General features: G+C 56.0%; 7 protein-coding genes across 7 annotated transcripts; 3 read left to right on the top strand and 4 right to left on the bottom strand.

Annotated features, from left to right (window-relative positions):
• Positions 1-1436: 1436 nt before the first annotated feature.
• On the top strand, positions 1437-3750 carry EX895_004248 (uncharacterized protein; the record flags this gene model as incomplete). The annotated part of the gene is made up of 2 exons (XM_029884844.1): positions 1437-3514; positions 3654-3750. 2 exons carry the CDS (start codon positions 1437-1439, stop codon positions 3748-3750), a joined length of 2175 nt encoding a protein of 724 aa, XP_029738594.1.
• Positions 3751-4180: 430 nt separating this feature from the next.
• Positions 4181-6721, bottom strand: EX895_004247 (uncharacterized protein; the record flags this gene model as incomplete). Its single annotated transcript, XM_029884843.1, has 1 exon — positions 4181-6721. The coding sequence occupies one exon, from the start codon at positions 6719-6721 to the stop codon at positions 4181-4183; it is 2541 nt and encodes an 846-aa protein (XP_029738593.1).
• A 1471-nt stretch (positions 6722-8192) lies between these two features.
• EX895_004246 (uncharacterized protein) lies at positions 8193-9779 on the bottom strand (the record flags this gene model as incomplete). Its single annotated transcript, XM_029884842.1, has 1 exon — positions 8193-9779. The coding sequence occupies one exon, from the start codon at positions 9777-9779 to the stop codon at positions 8193-8195; it is 1587 nt and encodes a 528-aa protein (XP_029738592.1).
• A 408-nt stretch (positions 9780-10187) lies between these two features.
• EX895_004245 (uncharacterized protein) lies at positions 10188-14048 on the top strand (the record flags this gene model as incomplete). Its single annotated transcript, XM_029884841.1, has 1 exon — positions 10188-14048. The coding sequence occupies one exon, from the start codon at positions 10188-10190 to the stop codon at positions 14046-14048; it is 3861 nt and encodes a 1286-aa protein (XP_029738591.1).
• A 154-nt stretch (positions 14049-14202) lies between these two features.
• On the bottom strand, positions 14203-16530 carry EX895_004244 (uncharacterized protein; the record flags this gene model as incomplete). The annotated part of the gene is made up of 1 exon (XM_029884840.1): positions 14203-16530. One exon carries the CDS (start codon positions 16528-16530, stop codon positions 14203-14205), a length of 2328 nt encoding a protein of 775 aa, XP_029738590.1.
• A 416-nt stretch (positions 16531-16946) lies between these two features.
• EX895_004243 (uncharacterized protein) lies at positions 16947-18385 on the top strand (the record flags this gene model as incomplete). Its single annotated transcript, XM_029884839.1, has 2 exons — positions 16947-17007; positions 17088-18385. 2 exons carry the CDS (start codon positions 16947-16949, stop codon positions 18383-18385), a joined length of 1359 nt encoding a protein of 452 aa, XP_029738589.1.
• A 122-nt stretch (positions 18386-18507) lies between these two features.
• EX895_004242 (uncharacterized protein) lies at positions 18508-18939 on the bottom strand (the record flags this gene model as incomplete). Its single annotated transcript, XM_029884838.1, has 3 exons — positions 18508-18555; positions 18640-18774; positions 18874-18939. 3 exons carry the CDS (start codon positions 18937-18939, stop codon positions 18508-18510), a joined length of 249 nt encoding a protein of 82 aa, XP_029738588.1.
• Between the last annotated feature and the right edge of the window lie 778 nt (positions 18940-19717).

Raw genomic sequence — 19717 nt, 5'->3', positions numbered from 1 at the left:
TTGCAGCTGGAGCAGACTCTGTCCTTCTGAGCTTCTCTCGTCAGGGTCCTCCTCGGTCTTGACGTCTAGAGGGTGGAGTTATGGCCTGTTGCTCAGTTGAAATGCTGAGCCTTGAAATTTCACTATGCGCGACGCGTGCAAAGAGCCAGAGCTCTCCCACCTTTTCGCGCGAGGGAGACCAACACCTGCTTAAAAATCGAAACAAATGTGAGATCGTGCATGCAAGACAATCGACAGCTTTTTTTGCCTTCGAAACTCGGCCTTGCCGAAGCGGCTTTGACGTCCGTTTGACACTTCCGCTTTGCTGTAGAGAACATGTCGACATGGCGATCATTCGCAGCGCATGCAATGAACACCGGACTGGCAAGCCATAAAAGGATTGCTGTTCTGTTCAGACAACGACATGCGATCTCTCCCGGCTTTTGGCCAACAAGACTTTACCGTAGAAAGGTCGTCAGTGGCAAATTGACTTTCTTCCCTTTGTTTTGTCTGCGCCAGGACGCGAGACCGGTGTCTTCGAACGTCCGTCCCGCACGCTTTGCATTACAATTGCGGCCCATGCATGAGCTGGGGCCCACCTATTGAGCTTGGGCCCTTCTTCCTTTGTTCGTCACACTTTCCACTTGTCATTCCACGTTCAATCTTCTGCTACACTCGCTGTTCTTCATCCAAGAGGATGGGGAGGGGGAGGGGGAGGGGGAGGGGGGTTCAAGATGCGTATCTTCCGCCTTTTCTCTTCCCCCTTGATCTCCTTTGCGGGGAGACCGTTGGCAGCCACCTTCGCAGGAGTAATTCGACCAAGAAGACGAGCCGTAGCAGCAACGGACCTTCCATCGCTCCTTCCGAGTGTCGACCGAACCCTGGACAGTCACAACCCTCTTTTGCTTTCGTCACAACCAACGGTGGGGTCAGTCTAGATCTGCATATGGCCGCCGCTTCATCTGTCAGTCACTCGATCGGCTGGAATAAGCTCGGCGCGCTTGCAGCTCAGGATTGATCATCACCCCATCCCGTCTCCTTCAGCGCCTTATCTGCACTTGGCTTCCGCACAACCTCATTTATAGGGAAATCGCTCTCGTCGAGCCGCAGCACGCTTTCCTCGATTCGGTCAAACAGGTGCGCTACGATGCAGCCAAGGTGACAGACGGCGCAAAACTGTGTGCGGTGCAGCAGTTGCTTCTCTTGCTCGATCCAACTTCGCCCTTAAGAGGCTGACTTGCTTTCGCGGCAAAAACAACAGCCCGTAGTTTACCGTCTCTTCATTCCTTCCCTTTCCCTGGTGTGTGGGTCACACACGGGCTGCGACACTAGAAATCACTCTTTCTTTCAATCACTCGCTTTTCTCATCCGTCATATCTGGGACTTTCGATCACATCGCACACGACTGTACTCGTAACATCAAAGACACCATTCCTGCGATACTATTCACTCTCAACATGGATTCGGCCATATCACAACATGTCGGTAAGAAGGGTGCAGGCCCTCTTACGTCGATCCGCCTTTCCTCGACAGAATCCCGTTCGCATATATCTACAGTTACTCCAACTGTACTGCGCAAGATACCACGTCCGCCCAACGCCTTCATTCTCTATCGCTCTAACAAGATGCGCGAACTCAAGAACCAGAAGAATCCTCAGGGTTTGTCAGATACTGGTCTTGATAAGCTTGACTACCAGCGTCAACTGAGCAAAGTCATTGGTCAACTCTGGCGCGACGAGACCGCAGAAGTCAAGGCTGCCTTCTACGAAAAGGCACAGCAAGCTGCTCTGGAGCATAGACAAAGATACCCGGAATACCGTTACCAGCCTTCCGTCAAGAAAGCCGCCTCTCGAGAACACGAGACACATGCCATTACAGCTTCATCCGCTGCAAGCGGTGCCCCTGAAAGGCTGGACGACACTGACGTTTCTCCAGGCGATCTCAGTGGTCCCTTGTCCGGCTCTGGCTCTGGTAGCGGCCGCAAGAGGGCTTCCCTCGAAGGCGCCAGGTCCAAGGGCTCTCCCTATTCCACCAGTCGGCATCGCCGCACCTCATCTGCCGGTACTTCCTCCCCGACTGCCCAACAGACGAGCTCTAACTTGAGCCGGCAGCGTGCACATGTCTTGCTGCATGCAGCCGGTGCTACTGCTGGGCAATCTAGCGCCAGCGTGCCGCTTACTCGTTCGAAGTCGTTCGGGGCTTCAAGCCAGAGATCCAATCAGAGACGCTCCGCTAAGCCCTCTACCAGGAGATCTTTGGACGGCCGGGTTTCACAGATTGCTACAACGAGCACATCCTTCGACACGCTGGTTCCTCAGCGTCTCCGCGATACCCGCGTATTTCTCGCTCCTCACACACCTCCGGCCCTTCCCATCGGTCAGGCGATCACCACGAACGAGTCTGGCACAGGCCACGAGGATCAGGGGCATCAGGAACACCTGCACAAGCCAAAGAGCACTCTCTTTGACGCTGTCAGGAGTGCGCTGCCACCTGAGCGGCGTGCTTTCCTCCAAGAAGCGCTCGCCATGAAGGGCTACGCTCGAGCACTCCCCAATCCAATTACGAACCGTTCCGTCGCAACAAACCCACAAAGCGACCGTTGGACCTCCGCGAACAGCACCTTTCCTTCGCATACCTGGCAAAGTCAAGGAATGGCAAGCAATCCCCCGAGTCAGAGCTCGTACTCGACAGCTCAGCACGAGCTTTCCTCCAACTTAGATCCTGCCAATCAGGCTCCCCTTGGACCGAACTTGAATCTCCTCATTCGTGCCTCTAGTGGTGCAAACTATGCTGATCTCGCCGATTGGAGCCAACCAGACCCCTGCTGGCTGAGCAACTCTCAAACCCAGACACCATCCTCTGGCGACGCTGCGCCTCTGAAAACCATCGTTCACGAGGCCTATACTGGTCAAACCGGTGGTGAACGGCTGTCACCGCAATGGACAAGTGTCTATGTCGGTCCGCAGCTCCATTGCGCCCAGCCGTTGGCTTCATTTGAGCCCATTGATATTTCGCAATGCGTGCCAGCAGACTACGAGATCAATCACTCGAATTCTGCCTTCGTGGAGCTGTCAGAGCCCGACAGCTCAGGACAGGTACAAGGCCATTTCTATGGTCTCAATGGCCAGCTAGTCGGTCAAGGAAGGGTAGACGGGACGGAGCTCGGCTCCAATGTTGTCCAGGAGTACCTTGACGAGGAAGCACGTCAGAGAAGAGTAGTGGATCAGCTTTTAATGCAGATGATGACGTCCGGTACCTCCTCGAACTCCTTATTGGGCTGCACCTTGCATCCTTACCTGGTTGACGAGGGAGCAACGCACTTGCAAGGTGGAAGTCAAGATCCGGCATCCTCAACCTACGGCCGAGCGCAGTGGCAGAGCTGGTCTCAAGATGCCGCCGTGGAGCCGGAGGGCATGGTGGACCAGAGCGGCAGCCAGTCATCCATGGTCGCTACGGGCTCGCATGTGGTGGACGCCCACGTGTTTCATGACGGCTTCCAACCAGCTGCTTTCGAACCACAGGTGCCTTCAATGATGTGCGTCCCCGAGAGTCAAGGGTTGACGGAGACATCAACACAAAATGAAGAACAGATGCACTTTACTTCTCCGAGGACAAGCCGAAACCTCAGCCGACCAATGACTTACGAAACGCCCCGTCACGGAACTCGCAAACAGGCCACATCGGGAAGCACGTCGGCGCCTGCTCCTACGAACAAGACTGTGCAAAAACAACATCAAGCAGATCCAGCAACCATTAATCCACTTCAGCTGACGCGAAGACCGGTACAAGACCAAGGCCAACCAAGCTGTTCGCCGCCGCAGCAGCAAGACAAAGAAGATCATTCACAAAGCGTGCAGCAGTCACTTCGAAACTGGAAGGCCAATCATCTCAATCTGATGAAGCAAAAGCTCGCTCGTGTCAGGCACAAGACGACTCCATCTTCACCTTCCCTTTCCGTAGATCAAGTCAATGATAGCGCTTGAACCATAATCTCGAAATGCTATACTGTCATTTGCCTTGAACAACATCTCACTCCAGTCTCCGGTCAACAAGCTATAATGAAGTCGCCAATCTAGCTCGCAGTCTCTTCTGCTTTGCTCCGAACTAATCTCAACGCCGTGTTCTTCCAAGCTGATTGACAAGGTTGCATCGAATCTAGTTCGTGTGAAGTTAGAACAAATCAAATTTTGGGAGAAGATGGTCAACCAGCTTGTCGTCCAGGGTGCTGATCTTGAAGCATGTAGTCACCCATCAGGCCTGCCATGAGCTGCTGTTGCTGTTGAAGATCGAACGGCAGTACCTGGGATTGTGACGGGATCACTGGGCTGTGATGCCGCTGTTGGTGTTGCTGCTGCTGATGTTGTGAGGATGCAAAGCCAACGTTGGACGAGGGAGAGTTCCAGAAGGCGTTGAAGGTTCCTATCTCGGTCGCACTGGCTTGTCTGTCGTCGTGTGAGGTCCACGGCACCGAGGACGAGCCAGCAGGTGCAGGAGCAGGCGGGTAGAACATCGACATGGCTGTGGACGAAGCTTGATCGGAGGATGCAGAAAGCGAAGTTGCAGCTGGCGGCTGTTCGAGAGGCACGGGAGGTGCGGTTTCGGCGCGAGGAATAGGAGAAACAGCGAGCTGCGAGCCGACCTGCGGCAACGTAGCTGCTCGGATCCTCTTGTCGACCACATCCGAGCTGCGCACGCTGGCGCCTTCGCCGACACCACCATCTGCCGCTTCTCTCTTCTTGCTCGCCCTCGAGTCGAGTGAATCCTCGCTTTGCGCCTTGATCGTGCTGATGAGCCGGGCGAGCTTGGTGCGAACATCCGCAACCCCTTGCACGCCGTATTCAAGCTGCTCCAACCCAGCCATTGCCACCTCGACATCCATCAGCAGCCCGCGCACATTGCAATGGGGCTCTCGGACAGCAGTCAGCGCCAGAAACGCAGCCGAGGCACCCAGACACTGCGCATACAGCACAAGCCACGGATTCGGCTGCAAGCACTTGGCGATAATCGGAAACTTTCGAATCGTCTCACCGGAAAGATGCAGGCAGCGCGCCAGATCGCAGCGATCTACATCGTCTGCTGCCCTGCTGACCCCACCAGTCGCGCGCCGCGCGAAGTGCTGCAGCGCCAGATGCAAGCGCACCCGCTCGTATTGCAGAGAGACAAACGCGATGCACGCTGCGCTCGACGATGTAGGGTCGGAAGTGTGGGACGGCATAGAACGGTAGGGGTGAGGTAAAGCACTGTACCAGTCAAGAAGGAGGCAGTCACGGTCTCGCACAACAGTCTTGAGGTCTTCTGCAGGGCTGTCGGGGGATCCGGGCTCTAGCAGGTCGCAAATCGTGCGTCCGACCGAGCCGCTCTCGCTGCACAGAGTGGAGAGGACGTGCAGTGCCGAGACCATGCCCGGGCAGTTCTCCGAGATGGGTGCCCAGGTCTGGAGTTGCACAAAGCTTTGCTGCTGAGTTGCCATCCTGCCCAAGGAGGACCTGATGATGCGATCGAGAAGCTGGATCGAAGCCATAATCCGTTCATCGCCGGTGTGACGATCGCTTGGCGATGATGCAGAGAGGGCTGGTACGCTTCGAGCCTTGATGATATAGTCGAAGGCCAGCATGGAATCGCCTCGACCAGCAGCATGAAACGACAAGAGAGCGTGGACTTGAGCGTGTCTCGATCCTTCTGAGGGATGTCGCGGACCGATCTCGTTCATGCTGTTCGACCAGGCTTGAGCGTGTGCGTCGAGATCGTTCGACGAATAGCGTGACAGAGGCGCTGTTGAGCTGTTGAGGTGCCCCGAGGGTGTGGACATGTGGCTAATGGGGAGTGCCTGCGCGCCACAAGCCAAGACAGCGAAGACCAGCGCAAGCTCGGACGCGGAGTGAACGTGGAGCGAGTGATCGGCCGACGAGATCCTGATCCAGGCTGAGTGCACCTCGGAGGGCACAGCGATGGAGAAGAAAGGGTAGATGCGTTGAGAGTAAGACTCAAGGAGAGCGAGAAAGTCGGCTTCCATGGGGAGCGTGGTGGGCATCGGTCCAGCACCAACTTCATGCGAGAGTTCGGTATCTTTCTGAAAGGCTTGAGCCTGCTGTGACGCTTGCATGCGGATCGGGCCAGAGCTCGTAGTAAAGGGAGTATATTGACAGTCTTGATGTTGTAATGTAGCACTTGCTTGTTCGATCAGATACGTTGCTGAGAGAGAAGTGAGGTCGCTAGAGTGTTCAAGGCCAAGATTCGCTTCCGGCCTGCAGACCGAGGTAATGTCTCGAGGTACGGCTGCTTGATCCACCTGCTCGACCTGTCGTTGCCATTCGAGCAATGTCCTTGCTCCTGTTTCGCCTTGTCCTGTCATTGTCTGAGTAAGCTGCAAGTTCTGGCGCGTCCTCTCGTGTACCTGTCGTTGCAAGAGGGTGGCAACGCTATTCTCGACGCACGCCAGCCTGGCCTCGAGCGATTCGACATATCTCCTGCTGTAGGCCGAGCGATCCTTGACTTCGACGTAGTCGCACTCTTCTGCGAAAGCAATGCACTGGCTGCACGGTTTCTGGCCGTTGCATTTGACCTTCTTGCGACGACAAACCTCGCAGGCCCGACCGACACGCTTGCGGGTGGATCCTTCGGAAGTGATCGCTTCAGGAACCGAAGCAAAAAGCTGTGATGACAAAACTGCGAGCGGTTGTGCGGGAGAGTTGGATTCACTCTCGGTAAATGGTGTGTGAAGTGCGAGTGTGCTGAAACACATGGTGGCGAGGATGTGATCAGCGAAGACGGAAGGGGAATGCAGCTGTCGAGTTGAGGAGTTTGAAGAGCATCTTGAACGTGTCTACCAAGTCCTTTTATGGACAAGAGATTCAGCGACTGCCAAATGCTGGCCATGCAAAGGGAAGCAAGAATTGCTGAACAGCGAAGCCAAACTCGTGCGGTCGTCACATCAGCAGCTGGAGCATGTGCCGCAACAGCCCCCCGAGAATGCATGCAGATCTTCCTGAGTGGTTGGCTGGCGACACGGTGGCTGAGCTGACGGTGTGGCTGAGTTGTGCTCTTGAGTTGACCGACCGTGAGCCTAATTGATCTACGTAGTAGCATGAATGACAACAGCCTGAGGGGAAGTGTCCGCAATGTTCCTCTGCCCTGGAACCTCTTGCTTCATTTTACGACGAAGCAGAATGCGGTGAGGACGACGAGGTTGATGCAGTCGGGCAAGAAAAGGTTTGGCGGTCTTAAAGATTGTGATATCACAGTCTCCGCCCGAGCAACTGGAGATAGGGCGGTGGGAACATTCCCATGCTTTTGCCGTGCTTTCTTCGCTTTGCGCTTGGATGAAAAGAGATGAAAGAGGTTCAGCGTCTGGACGGGTGTCGTCGATGAGAAAAAGGTTCACATACAGACCGAGACGAGACCGAAGACGCCCTGTCACCATTCCGCAGTGTGCAAGAGAGAGATGGAGAAGACGCTTTCAACCTCTGTCCCCACTCGGGTGAATTTGAAGCGCTCGTGGCTTCCGTCGGCTTGTGCACCCTGACTGGCGGAAGAGTTGTCGTATGAAGGTGCAGCAAGCAGCAGAAGACACAATAGGCCCGAGATGCCGAAACAGAGGTGGGTGATGCTGAGCTCTGACAGGAGGCTGGCGTCGAGAACGAGTGTCGTTTGCGGCCATCTCCGCAAACGAGACTGTGGCGGCGCGTGATAATATCGTTTGAAGCATGCGTGACGATTTGCGGGCAATAAGTGTAACTCTGGCGAGGTTGTGACAACCCACTGCTCACTTTATCCTGCCCGCCGACTGCGCTTCGTAACTGGGAGAGATGCTGGAAGTTTTTCCGGGCTGAAACAAGTGCTCGCCCCGACGGAGCCCACAGTGATCGACGTGTCTGACTCACTCGTGGAGCAGCGCAGACCGTCTCATGGGCGGTGCTGTTGATGTGGACATATGAAGTGGAGCATACTTGACTTTGAGCTTCAGTGGTCTCGACTGGTTCATTTGACGTCAGACGCGGGCTTGCGGTCCGTTGCCCGACGTCGAGTAACTGCAAACTGATTGGTGATCTGTGACGGACCGTGATATAGATGCTAGTGGTTGTGCGAATGATTCGAAGAATAAAAGTACAGAATGCATGCTGACGGTCGGCAAGACCATGTTGGAAATCGCGAACAATATTGAAGCGAGCGAAAAGAAAGGATTACAGCGAGTCTAAGTGATCAAAGCACTCGAATCAGAGCTCTTCGATCTGCAAGTCTTCATCATCGCTGTCGTCGTCCTGCTGTACCTCGGCTCCGATGTCCTCTTCATTGGCCTCGGCGTCATCTTCGAGGTCCTTGGCCGTTGAAGCGGACTCGTCCCTCTTGAGAATGTTGACGAGCCTGAGCACGGCCTCTGCGATCTTTTCATCTGCTTCGACCAGATGCGCTGACCTGACCACGACGTAGGCGCCACGTGCGCGCAGACACTGGCGGCCGTAAAGGTTGGTGCAAAGGAGAAGCAGGCTCTCGACGAGCATGAGACGGAGTGCTGGATCTCTTTCGCGTTTCTTGTCTTCCGGAAGCATCTGGCATTCTTCGGGCAGTTCCTCTTGGTCTTCGAGGTCGACTTCAGCGAGCTCCTTACCATCGCAGAGCGGGAGCAAGAGGTAAGGTAGGATATCGACGGAAGAAGGAGGCCGTGTGGTAGCACGAAGCGCACCAGCGAGCATCTCGTCTTCGCCGTCGCGAACGGGTGGTGGCGCGACGAGCAGCTTGTGTGCCGATTTGACAAACAAGACGTTCTTGAGTGTGCTGATAACGCCCCCTCGACGGATGAGGTTGGGATGTTCGGTGAAGGCCATGATGCGAGCAACGGGGTATTCTGTGGCTGCAGGCACCGCGCCCTGCTCGTCGACGCCTCGAGCGAGAGCTGCCTGCGCTGTAGCCGAAGCTGCTGCGGAAGAGGCGGACAATGGGCTCACAAACCAATCTCTTCCCCTTGGCAGCACCGTGACGTTGGCAAAGACGCTCGCGAGGAAGTTGCAGTTGGTTTTGCGCTTGATACGCGGACGGCCATCAGGTCCCCGTTCCACTTTTTCTGGCTCATGGTCGGTCTGGGCCTTGGTGGCAGCCTCCTTTGCGCGCTGCTTCATGACCTCGAGATCGCTGCCCTGGGAAGCGACGGTAGCACCTTCCTCGAAAGCGTCGAGCAGCCTGGCCATGGCAGGCACCTTTTCGTCCATCTTTTGGGCCTGATCAGCTACCTTTTTGGCATACTCCTCCGCTTTTGCCTTTTTGGCTGCATACTCTGGATCGTTTGGCTCGACGTCCATGCCGTTGAGCGCACCCTCCATCTCTTCGGATGCCATGAAGCTATAGAAGGGGCGGGCCTGCACTTGAAGGTCAAGCAAGATGGCGCAGATGGACTCGAGCTTGGTGAGGTTGGAGAGGAGCATGCATGCGAGGTCGGCAAGCAAAGAGACGGGGTCGGCGATGTACCGCACCAGGAACTCGAGGAAGGCCTTGTCGCCAATCTTGCGTGCCAGCACCAAGCTATCCGAGATGTTGATCAATGCGCTGAAAGCATCGTGGGCGGTGATAGGCTGGTCTTGACAGAGCCGCTTGAGATCTTCGACCGTGTCCACTTCATTGCCGTCGCGGCCGAGCAAAGGAGAACCATCTCTGTTCTTGTGCTTCGAGATGAGCAACGACCGTTGCGGGCTGCCTTTTGCACTGAAGCCAACGATATTGCTGAGGGCGACCTGTCGGACCTGTGCGTTGGGATCCGAGAGAAAGGTAAGCACCTCGAGCTCTGGTGGTGGTGTTGTACTTGATGGCATATCGAATAGGTAGCCTTGGACGTAATGATGATGGAGCGAATCAAAGCTTCCACTCGCCCCCAAAAGCTTCTGAATCCGCGAAAAATTTCAGCATTTCCACTGCGAACATTGCCGGCGGCGGCTGTGCAGCAGCGTAGGCCAAGTTCCTCAGGTTTCCATAAAATGCCTCGAAAAAGAGATAAAAAAAAGGAACAAAACTGAGCCATTAAATTTCGATGAAAAATCGTGGAAATCGGGGGACATCGGGCGAGTGTGTCGGTCAGCGAGCTCCAACGAAACACGCTTGGACCACAGAGCATCTCGAGCCGCCCTCATCATCTCCATATCAGCCTTTACTCACTACAAGCCAGCCTTGAAAGGGCTCTCCGTCCTCGCACCCATCTTCTGGTGCGGAGATCAGCAGCGGCAATGTTTTCCAACCTCATCAACAGCCGCAAAGGCTCGGGCGGCGATCGAAGCAATCACAGACTCTCTGGTTCCAGCCAGCAGCCCGTCACTGCAGACCGCATCCGTCATCCTCAGCATGTATACGCACAACAAGAAGGCCCTGCATCTCCATCGTACGAGTCTAGCCGTGATGGCTCGGCGTCGTTCATGTCACGCAAGGACAGTGCAGGATCCACCTCAGCTGCTCCGGCGTGGAACAGTCCAGGTGCGTCGAGCCAATACTCGCGCTCGCCTGCCCAGCTTCCCGAAGAGATGCGTGCACGAGAAAAGCAGAGACAGGCCGAGCGCGATCGAGAGCGACGCCAACGCCAGTCGAGCCAGTCTTCGGTGCAAGCAGCAGCAGCAGCTCCCAGCCCAGCACCTGCCATTCCATCCAGCATCGCCGCCGCTGCCACAGCTGCTGCCGAGGACTCTCCTGCCAAGTACTCTTCCAACCACATGGAGTCATCAGTGACGCGTCTGCTTGTGGCCACAAAGATGCTGCTGGAAGCCCTCACCAAATGGTCAGTCAGTCAACGCAGCGAGGAAGACGTATCCGACATCTATGTGCGTCTCGGCAACGATTTCAACTCGGCCAAGCTCGCTTTCGGCTCGTATGGCATCGACATGAGCGATCTCAGCTCGGTACCCGATGACCTTCGCGACTGCCTCGAACGCTGTCTCTCCGAAGAGGCCTCTCCTTCGGTCCTTGAAGTTCACCTGCCTCGTATCCGAGAGATCATCATCAGCCTTCTGCAAGGCCTCAAGATGAAGCAGGCCGAATACAAGCAGTTTCTCGTTCAGCAACGTGCAGCAAAGGAAGCAAAAAGGTCGAGCATTTTGCCAGAAGCTGTCTATGCATCTAGTTCACCGCAGCCGCAGCAACAACAGCAGGCAAAAGCAACGTCAAATCGAGTCCATGGTCCCCGCGCTTCTCGGCAAGGTTTCAGCGAAGGTGCAGCACACCCGCATACCGAAGAACAGTCTGCAGCTGCATCATCCACTGCAACAGCTTCCGACTCTCTGCAGCGTGCTAGCTCGGCCGGCGCAGCGCTGCAGTCGGATCGCGCAGCTGTTGATGCTGATCCTTCAACTATGCCTGCAGCTGGTGCACCCGCGAGTCGTGGCAGCATCATCCGACCGCCCAGCCGTGTCTCACGCACGGCAAGTGATCGATCGACAAGCAGACGAGCCAGCGAGTTGCCGTCACCCGCCTTGCCTTCGAACGCCTTTTCCTCTGCCGATGCGTCCGAAACCGAGTCTGGCCAGGCGACGCCGCGCATGCAGAGCCTCGAACGCCACACGCTCGTCGATGACGGTGCTGCCGCCTCGAGTGAAGAGGAACGCTCTGCAGATCAGCCTGGTCCGCTCACCAGCCTGACTCCGCAGCGTCTGAGCACACGCTCGGCTCGCCATACGCCCAAGTCTTCCATCGACACGAATGCTGACTTTCCCGAACACGATCCCAGCTTGAAGGCGCTCAAGAACCGAGATGCGCTCGAACGTCGAGCCAGTAAGCGTTTCAGCGCCTATACATTCAATAAAATGGGCGTTGGCCAGAGCTATACCCAAGGCATGGGCATCAGCATGTTCCCCTCGAGCAGCAGTGCCGCCGGCAGTCCACTTGCTGAGCGCAAACCGACCGAACGACGAGGGAGTGGAGCTCGTCGAGTCGTCCGTCCTCCGCTTCCCGAGGCGAGCCCAGCGCTGGAGGGTGCTACCAGCCCCTCGACATTCACACGCACTGCCGACTACTTTGGTTCTTCCAACAGCAACAACAGTATCAGTGCCATTGCACGTCCAATGCCTCGCTCCAGAAGTACTGCTACTGTCGACAGCAAGTTCGAATCCATCGAGGAAGTCAAGACGCCCACTTCGTCCAATTTTGCTGGCGATGGCCGCGCGCCTTCGCCTGAGCCTAGCACCTTGGTTCCGGAAGAGCCTTCGTCGTCGTCGTCTGCTGCAGCGGCAAGTGCCCCGCAAAAGCAGTCGAGAGATCTGCTGGCGCCTGTGGCACCCGGCCAGCGAGTTACTTCGCAAGCTGCCAGCTCTACAGAGTCGCTGCCGTTCGTCGATGCGCAAGCTGCTCCTCCCCCTGACCAAAGCGATGCAGCTGAGACGCAGATGGAACATTCTCACACGGGTGCTGGTTCTGCGATCGACACTGTAGTGCCCGCAACTCCGCGGGTGCGTTCCAGCACTTCGACTGCATCATCCATCAACATCTTCCTCCAATTAGGCCGTCAGACTCGAAAAGCGGCCATCGAGCTGGACACTTCCAACCCACTCAGCCGCGGCATCAGCGTGGCAAGGCTGCGCATGCTGTTCATCGATCGTTTCGCGTACTCCCCTGGCATGGACGATTTCCCTACCATCTACGTAAAAGATCCCGCCAGCGGCGTCACGTACGAGCTCGAAGATTTGAACGACGTTCAGGAAGGCAGCTTGCTGACGCTTAACATTGAGCCACTCGATCAGGTCAAGCAGCATCTCGATCTGTCTCTGGGGACCATCTCGCGCGAGATCCGCGAGCTCAAAGCGGCTCTGGCTGAGCGCGATCGCGATGTACGTCGCATGTCGCTCGTCAACAACGACAATTTTTTGACGACCCATGCAACTCCCACCAAAATCAGCGACTCGCAGTTCCAAGCTGCCGGTCAGCGGGTTGCACAGCTCAAACGCGCCAACTCGCGTGCGGCAGGAGCCGACAATGACGCTGCGTCATCAGCTTCTCCGGCACACGATCCGGGCTCAAGTGGCCCTGCAGCCGCTCCGTCAGCAGTGGCGGGCTCTCGCATCGCACATGAGCTGAAGGTGCAATTCGATGAACTGCAAAACCTTCGACGCGAATTTGCCGTCACGCGTCAACTGCAAACCGACTTCGAAGGCGATGTCAAGTCGATCCTCGCCACTGTGCGCGAGCAGTCGGGTGCTGTGCGTGCCATCGCCTCGACCAAAGTAGCTGCTGAGCGCAACTTTATTGTGGCCGGCAAAGCACGCCTGGACAACCAATCGCAGGACCTCCTTACGCTCATCGAGGATCTGCAGGACACTGTCGACGACCTGCGTGTCGATGTGATCCAGCGTGGTGTCAAGCCGCGTCCCGTCTTGGTCAAACAGATTATCGACGACGTCGATCGTGCCACCAACGGTTTGCTCGACCTCGAAGGGTATGTGCAGACGGTCAAGCCGAGCTGGAAGAAGACGTGGGAGTCCGAGCTGCAGAACATCGTCGACGAGCAGGAGTTCCTGAATCACGAGGAGGGGCTCTTGTCCGATCTGCGCGACGATCTGGGTGCGCTCAAGGAGGTCTTCAGCAACATTCAGCAGGTGGTCAAACTGCGTGGTGGATCAGGCAAAGGTGGCAAATACATTCCACCGCTACCGGAGGAGGGGCACGAGGGTCTATCGACCGTGATGATGGAGGTCAAGTCGCAAGCCGTCAACCACGAGAAGCGTCTGCGTGCACTGCAGGCCGTAGAGCGCCAGCGGCAGAAAGACATGTTGGCGTCCAAGACGAACGACGAGTTCAGCGAAGAGCTGGCTGGGTTCGTCGACAAGAAGGTGCTCCGCAAGACGGGGGGTATTTTGGAGGCCGAGAGAATTCGGCAGAAGAGAGACCATGCAACGTGGAAGGCCATGTTTGGCGGAGGCGGGCCGGGCGGGATTCCAATGACGTCGAGCGGAAGCGGAGGAGTCGAGGTCAAGCCGAAAAAGTTAATCTTGGGCGGCAAGAAGGCCAAGGACGCAGCAGCAGCTGCGGGAGGTAACACATCATTTACCGCTCCCAACACAAGCACGAGCACGAGCACGAGCACAACGGACGATGACAATACGCTCTAAGATGGGGCTCGATTGATTGAACGTTGTTTCATTCGTGACAATGTAGCATCGTCTCACCAATGTCGATATTCATTGAAAGAGTTTGATCGAGTGACAATTCGCGGCGGAACGACGACAAAGGAGGCATGTGGAAGAAGTGCGGGGATGGTGTTAATCAGTAGCCTTCGAGATCCAGCGCTTCCAGTGCAAGATCGTCTTCGTCTTCGTCCTCGTCTTCTTCCTCGTCTTCGTCCTCGTCTTCTTCCTCGTCTTCGTCCTCGTCTTCCTCCTCATCTTCGTCTTCGTCCTCGTCTTCCTCTTCCTCTTCCCCTTCTTCATCTTCATCGCTCTCTATGTCTGATTGATCTACCTCAGCTTGATCCCTGTCGCTTGCTTCGTTGTTATCTTCATCTTGATACTCGTCAGATTTTTTGCCGGAATCGGAGACGCGGTCCTCGTCGTCGGGCTCGTAAGTTGATGGCGACTGCACAATATCTTCCGCCTTGTCGTCAACCGCGTGCTGGTCGAACGAACTGCGGGAGCTCGAAGTGACATCTCGTGACGGCTCGTTCGCGCGCTTCGAAGGATGCATTTGGGCAAGAGCAGTTGCCCGTTCCAGCGAGGATACGCCTACGGTAAATTGACCGCTCGAGTGCAATGACTGCCTCTGCGCTAACGCATTTGCCTTGGTAGGAGTCTGCTCTCCCTCAGCTTCGTCCAGCACGGTCCGTCTGCGTCGCTGCTCCAAAGGTATTACCACCCTTGCGTTGTTCATTAGGCGAGCTGCTCGATCTGACAGTGCAGTCTCGCCCTCGTTGTCAGTGATGTCATCGTCGTGATGGAAGATGGTACCGGCGATGCCAATGTTGAAGTTGCTCGAGGTAGTGGGCCTGGCTCGAGGCGTGCTGACGTCGATCTCGTCCGTGTCTGCGTCGACGGGTGAGGTAATGCTCGTAGAGGCGGGTTGGGCAGAGACAGAAGTTTGGACTGGGTTTGAAAGCGAATTGTTCGTGTAAGGCAGGTCCAGGCTGACCTCTGGGCTAGGCTCGGAGCGCGATCGCCTGGTCGGCGATTGATTATCTTGATGAAGTGCAGATTCTACATCCAAGATGTTGTCCCGATCATGCACTTGATCTTCAAGAAAGGCTGCGACAGAGGGGATGGCACTGGCCGGCAGTTGTTGAATCGGTGATGCGGGTCTAGGTGTGATCAGTGATGAAACAGAATTTCGCGGAGTGCTTGCGGAGGAGCGCGCCGAGGCCTCGTCCGGCGCTAAGGACAAGGATCTACTCGCGGTGTGATGCGAGCTGCTTGTAGAGGCTCGCCCAGCGCGACTTGCAGGTCGCGAGTGAGGCGGCGTGCGCAAGCTGCCATTGGCTTGGAAGGATGCGGCGAGCAAAGAATGATGCGGCAGGCGTGAAGGTGTCGCGGGTCGTTGTGCCGACGATATCGAGGCCAACGCCGCAGAAGTGGATAACGGCGAAGCGACAGGCTCTGGGGGCAGGTCCGGGTCGTTCTCAAAGTGGAGCTTGAGCGTGGGATGGTGAATTGGAAGATGTCGATCGCGACGCAACTGCGAATGCATTGATGAATGTGCCGACGTTGTCGCCATTGCAGCGCTGCTGTGACTTTCGGATGAGCCGTTGTTGTTCGCGTGGGAAGCGGTTCGAGACATGGACGCATCGTTCGAAGATGTACTGGACGAGCTTGTGCCATTCTGACCGTGACCATGATTGTGACTCGGAACCAAGTGAGAAGACGGATGGGCCGAGCCTGCCCATGCGTACGGATCCGCTAGCATCGACAGCGGATTGGGCGCAGGCCACAGCCAAGACGGAATGTGATTGCGTGGCGGCAATCGGATGCCGTCGGGCTGACCAAACTTGGCGAGAAAGGAGGACAGGTGAGACGGAACTTCCGTCCACTCGGAAGAGTTCGAGTCGCGCAGAGCTCGTCCTAGCTCGGCGAGGATGGCGGGGTTGGACCATGCTTGCACCTTGCGCATACATGCGACAAGCGTGCTGGTTACTTCGACGCCGTCCAAGCAATGGATATAAATGGGATGGTTGCGTCGATCTAGCAATATAGAAAGCGCTCTCGCAGCGCCTTCACGAGTCAAACCCCCGCTTTCATCCTTGGGCTTCTCGCAGCGAACGTGGAGCAGCTGGATGTCGAGCTTTGCCGCCTTTTCCGCCACGGTTGGCGACCCTGAGGACGAGGATGGGTCTGCAGCAGATGAAGACCATGTCGATAGAATGGCATCGTTGTCGAGCGGTCTGGGGGTGAGGCTGAGGACGGTTCGCAGGTGTAATCTTGAGAGAAAGGAGAGATTCCTCGCCTTCGGATAGGCTCCTCGGTAGACCGATTCACGATGGTGCGGATGCGAGCGTAAATTGGCACCATCTTCAGCCACGCTAGGCTGCCAACACGGTTGTGGCTGATCGGTAATCGCAAAGGCGACCGTAGAGAAGCGCAGCGGTGGTGTGAGCGGCTTGAGCGACATGTTGGCAGCGGGATCGTATCTGCCTCGTTTAGTGCGTGCTCGACATGGTCGCAAGCGATCCTTGCTGAATATTCTGAGCCGATGCAGACTCAAATCGTCGGACGTGCTGACTGACGGCGGTGGTGGCTGGAATGGTAAGATTGAGCTGCTGCTCATCCGAGATCTCTGCGAGAAGGCAAGCTGGATCCAGGGTCCAACTCTTGCTGCCTATGATGAGCGGGTGGAGATTTTCCTGTGGTTTGACCTTGTTAGGTCCGCTAACGAGACCAACACTCAACCCCGGGACTTTTTCGACAAAGCACAGACAAAAAAGTTGCGTTGGTTCTCTGAATGCTTCATCTTGCTCTCGATCCACCAACATCGTCGAACCTGCTCATCGATCGTAGCAGCGCTGTCGGCTTGTTGTGTCAACCCAAATGCTTTGGCAGCGCGGTTCAGAAGCTCCCATGGACACATCGCCCGCTGGACCTCCTCCACGTAAGTTGCTAGTGCTACTCGATCGAGAGGACTGCAAGGGCGAGCACATTGCTGACAATTGTTCTTTTTCGCGTACTCAGCCAGCATATTCGATAGCGACGGCTCGCAAAGATGGTCAGCTCAGCCTTCTACTTCTCAAATTCCACAGGACACCGACATGACCGACGTGGAAATGTCGAGCCTGACACCACCCTCGCGCAGGGTGGCCCGTCTCCCCTCTCACGTCACTGATCCCAACGAGGAGCTAGCGGATGACTCGATGAGCAACGCCGACGGTCTCGCCCACAACAGCTCGTCGTCACGGCAAGGTCGGACTGAGGTAACTGCGGCAGCGCCATCCCAGCATGCCCGACGTAAACGCAGCGTGCTCAGCAGGAAAGGAAAGCGTTTGGCTCATTTACAAAGCCGCGACCTAGTCCCCGCTTCCAAGAGCTTGTGCTCAACCTACGGCGACAACGATCGCGACGACGGCCTCGAAAACGAAGAGGAGGAGGATGGAACCAGCTTTGATGCCGATGAGGACAACGACGATGGTGAAGAAGAGGAGGACAGCGTTGCAAATCGTCGCAAGGGAACGCCCAGTCGCATTCGATCCATCACCAAATACGCCGTCAACTACATTCTCCCAAATGCAGTGTCTCCGCTACCTCATCAGCCCATGGCCTCTGCCGCAACGGCAGTGCACCACATGGATAAGCCTGAGCTCTTGCTCGGCTACGCACAGCTCATCTTCAACGCCAGCATCCTCTCGACATTCCTCTATCTCCTCTACCACGTGGTTCGCACGGTGCAAAGGGATGTTGCAGAGAAAGTGCGGGCTTACGAGATGGACACCCTGTCCGAGATCACGGCGTGTGCTTCTGCCTACACCGCGAATCGCTGCGGCACTGACCTGCAGGCGCCCGCGTTGGCAAGCGCATGCAAGAACTGGGAGCGATGTTCGGCTCGAGATCCAGCCGTGGTTGGCACAGCTCGCGTCACCGCCGAGACCTTCGCCGAGATCCTTAACGGTTTTGTCGATTCGGTCAGCTGGAAAACCATGTTGTTCACACTTATTTGCTTTTCCATTGTGGTTGGGGCTACCAACTCGTTCTTGTCTTTCTTTCGTATCAAGTCACGATCGCGTCGTCAAGATTCGGATCGCAGCTCGCATCAGCCCCAACACGTATCTGGAGGCCACATTGCCGCTAATTCGGCTACACATGCGATCGCTGGAGGTCCATCGCAAGAGGGCACACACGCCAGCGGCATCGCGGCTTACTACCATCCTCATCAGCATCATTTAGACTATGCGCCAGCTCCCCATTACGCTTATCCAGCATGGCAACAGCTTCCACCTTCGACCCCGTCGCGTAAGAGAAATCGTCAACCTGTATAATGCACCAGCAAAACCAGCAAATCACAGGCGAAACGGAAAAGTATCGTTTCATTGAAGCAATTGCGAATCGCTGCTACGTCTTAGGTACAATGCTTCGGTATCCGGCGACAAGATGAAGCGCTTTACTTGCCAGGCTGGTGTTGAGAAGCGTGCTTTGCATTGCTGACAGCCTGTGACGAAGAAAAAGGTCAAGGACAAGGGGTCAGCCGAGAAAGCACCACAGTGAATGAGCGGAAAAGGAGAAAGCAACATACCTCGCCAAGGTCGCCCGCGCCGCTGTTGGAGTCGCCGGCCTCACCACTCTCGGCACCCTTGTTCTCGCCATTGCCAAACACGCCCCCGCGCTGCTGCTCGTCGGGGATAGCCTTCGACGACTTGCCGGGAGCCGACTGTCAAAGTTGCAGATAGAGTGGGAAAAAAGGACAGTCAGTCGTTTTGCGTGCTGCGCGACGTTCGCAGGTCAAAGACTCGAGGAGTGGACTACTCACCTGACCCATAGGATCGTTCTCACGGCCCTGAAGAGGAGGAGATTGCGTACCGCCTTGGCCTGACATGGTCGGCTATGTGTTGTGTGGTGTGATGTGAGTTAGAAGGTGTTGGTGATTGCGACGAAGAGTGGTTGTGGAATGGATCAGAGCTCAAAGAGAAGTGGTATCTTTGAATTCGTGGTGGCAAGAAGGCCACTCTCTCTCTATATATACCACACAGATTCACACGGGTACAGCCACCATGCACAGACTCGGCCAGATCTTCACATGACGAGGATCTTCTGAGTGATGTTGGAATGACGAGGCGCTCGATGCTCGATGATCGTGTTCGTGCTGCTGCTGCTGCATTTTCTTTGCAGCGTGAGGCAGAGCCAGCGGGGACAAGATTGCACGGGCCCGCCGCTACTGTCACAGCAGTCGAAGCTGTCTCAACGCATCCAGGACTGTATTGCAAGGATCAAAGGGAGATGAATCAGCTACAGCCTCGATGTTCAGACGCAAAGACAGCTTGACTGCCGGGCGCGTGGGAAGGCGTGGGAAGAGGGCGGACGGAAGAAGCATGGGCAACGGATGAATCAGCCTTGCGCAAACGTCCATAATTCTGGACCCTGCGTTCACTGAACGCGCATCATACGAGGATTTGCCGAACTTGTAAGGTCCAATACCTCACACTTGTTAGACCTTTGGTGTTTCACAGTCACATTCAAAAAGCGTCACAAAATCGTTGTCGGTTAACGAAGAATGCGATTTTGGTGTTGCTGTATTTTGATGCAGAGTGATGACAGCCGAGAGTCATGCTCTTGTGAGCACGAACCATTTTTAGACTGAACGCTGCCGCCTCCTC

Source organism: Sporisorium graminicola, chromosome SGRAM_3 (assembly GCF_005498985.1).
Source record: "Sporisorium graminicola strain CBS 10092 chromosome SGRAM_3, whole genome shotgun sequence".
In the NCBI taxonomy this organism is placed as follows: Eukaryota; Fungi; Basidiomycota; class Ustilaginomycetes; order Ustilaginales; family Ustilaginaceae; genus Sporisorium; species Sporisorium graminicola.
The sequence above is the reverse complement of the archived record's forward strand: the minus strand, read 5'-3'. Positions and strand labels throughout refer to the sequence as shown.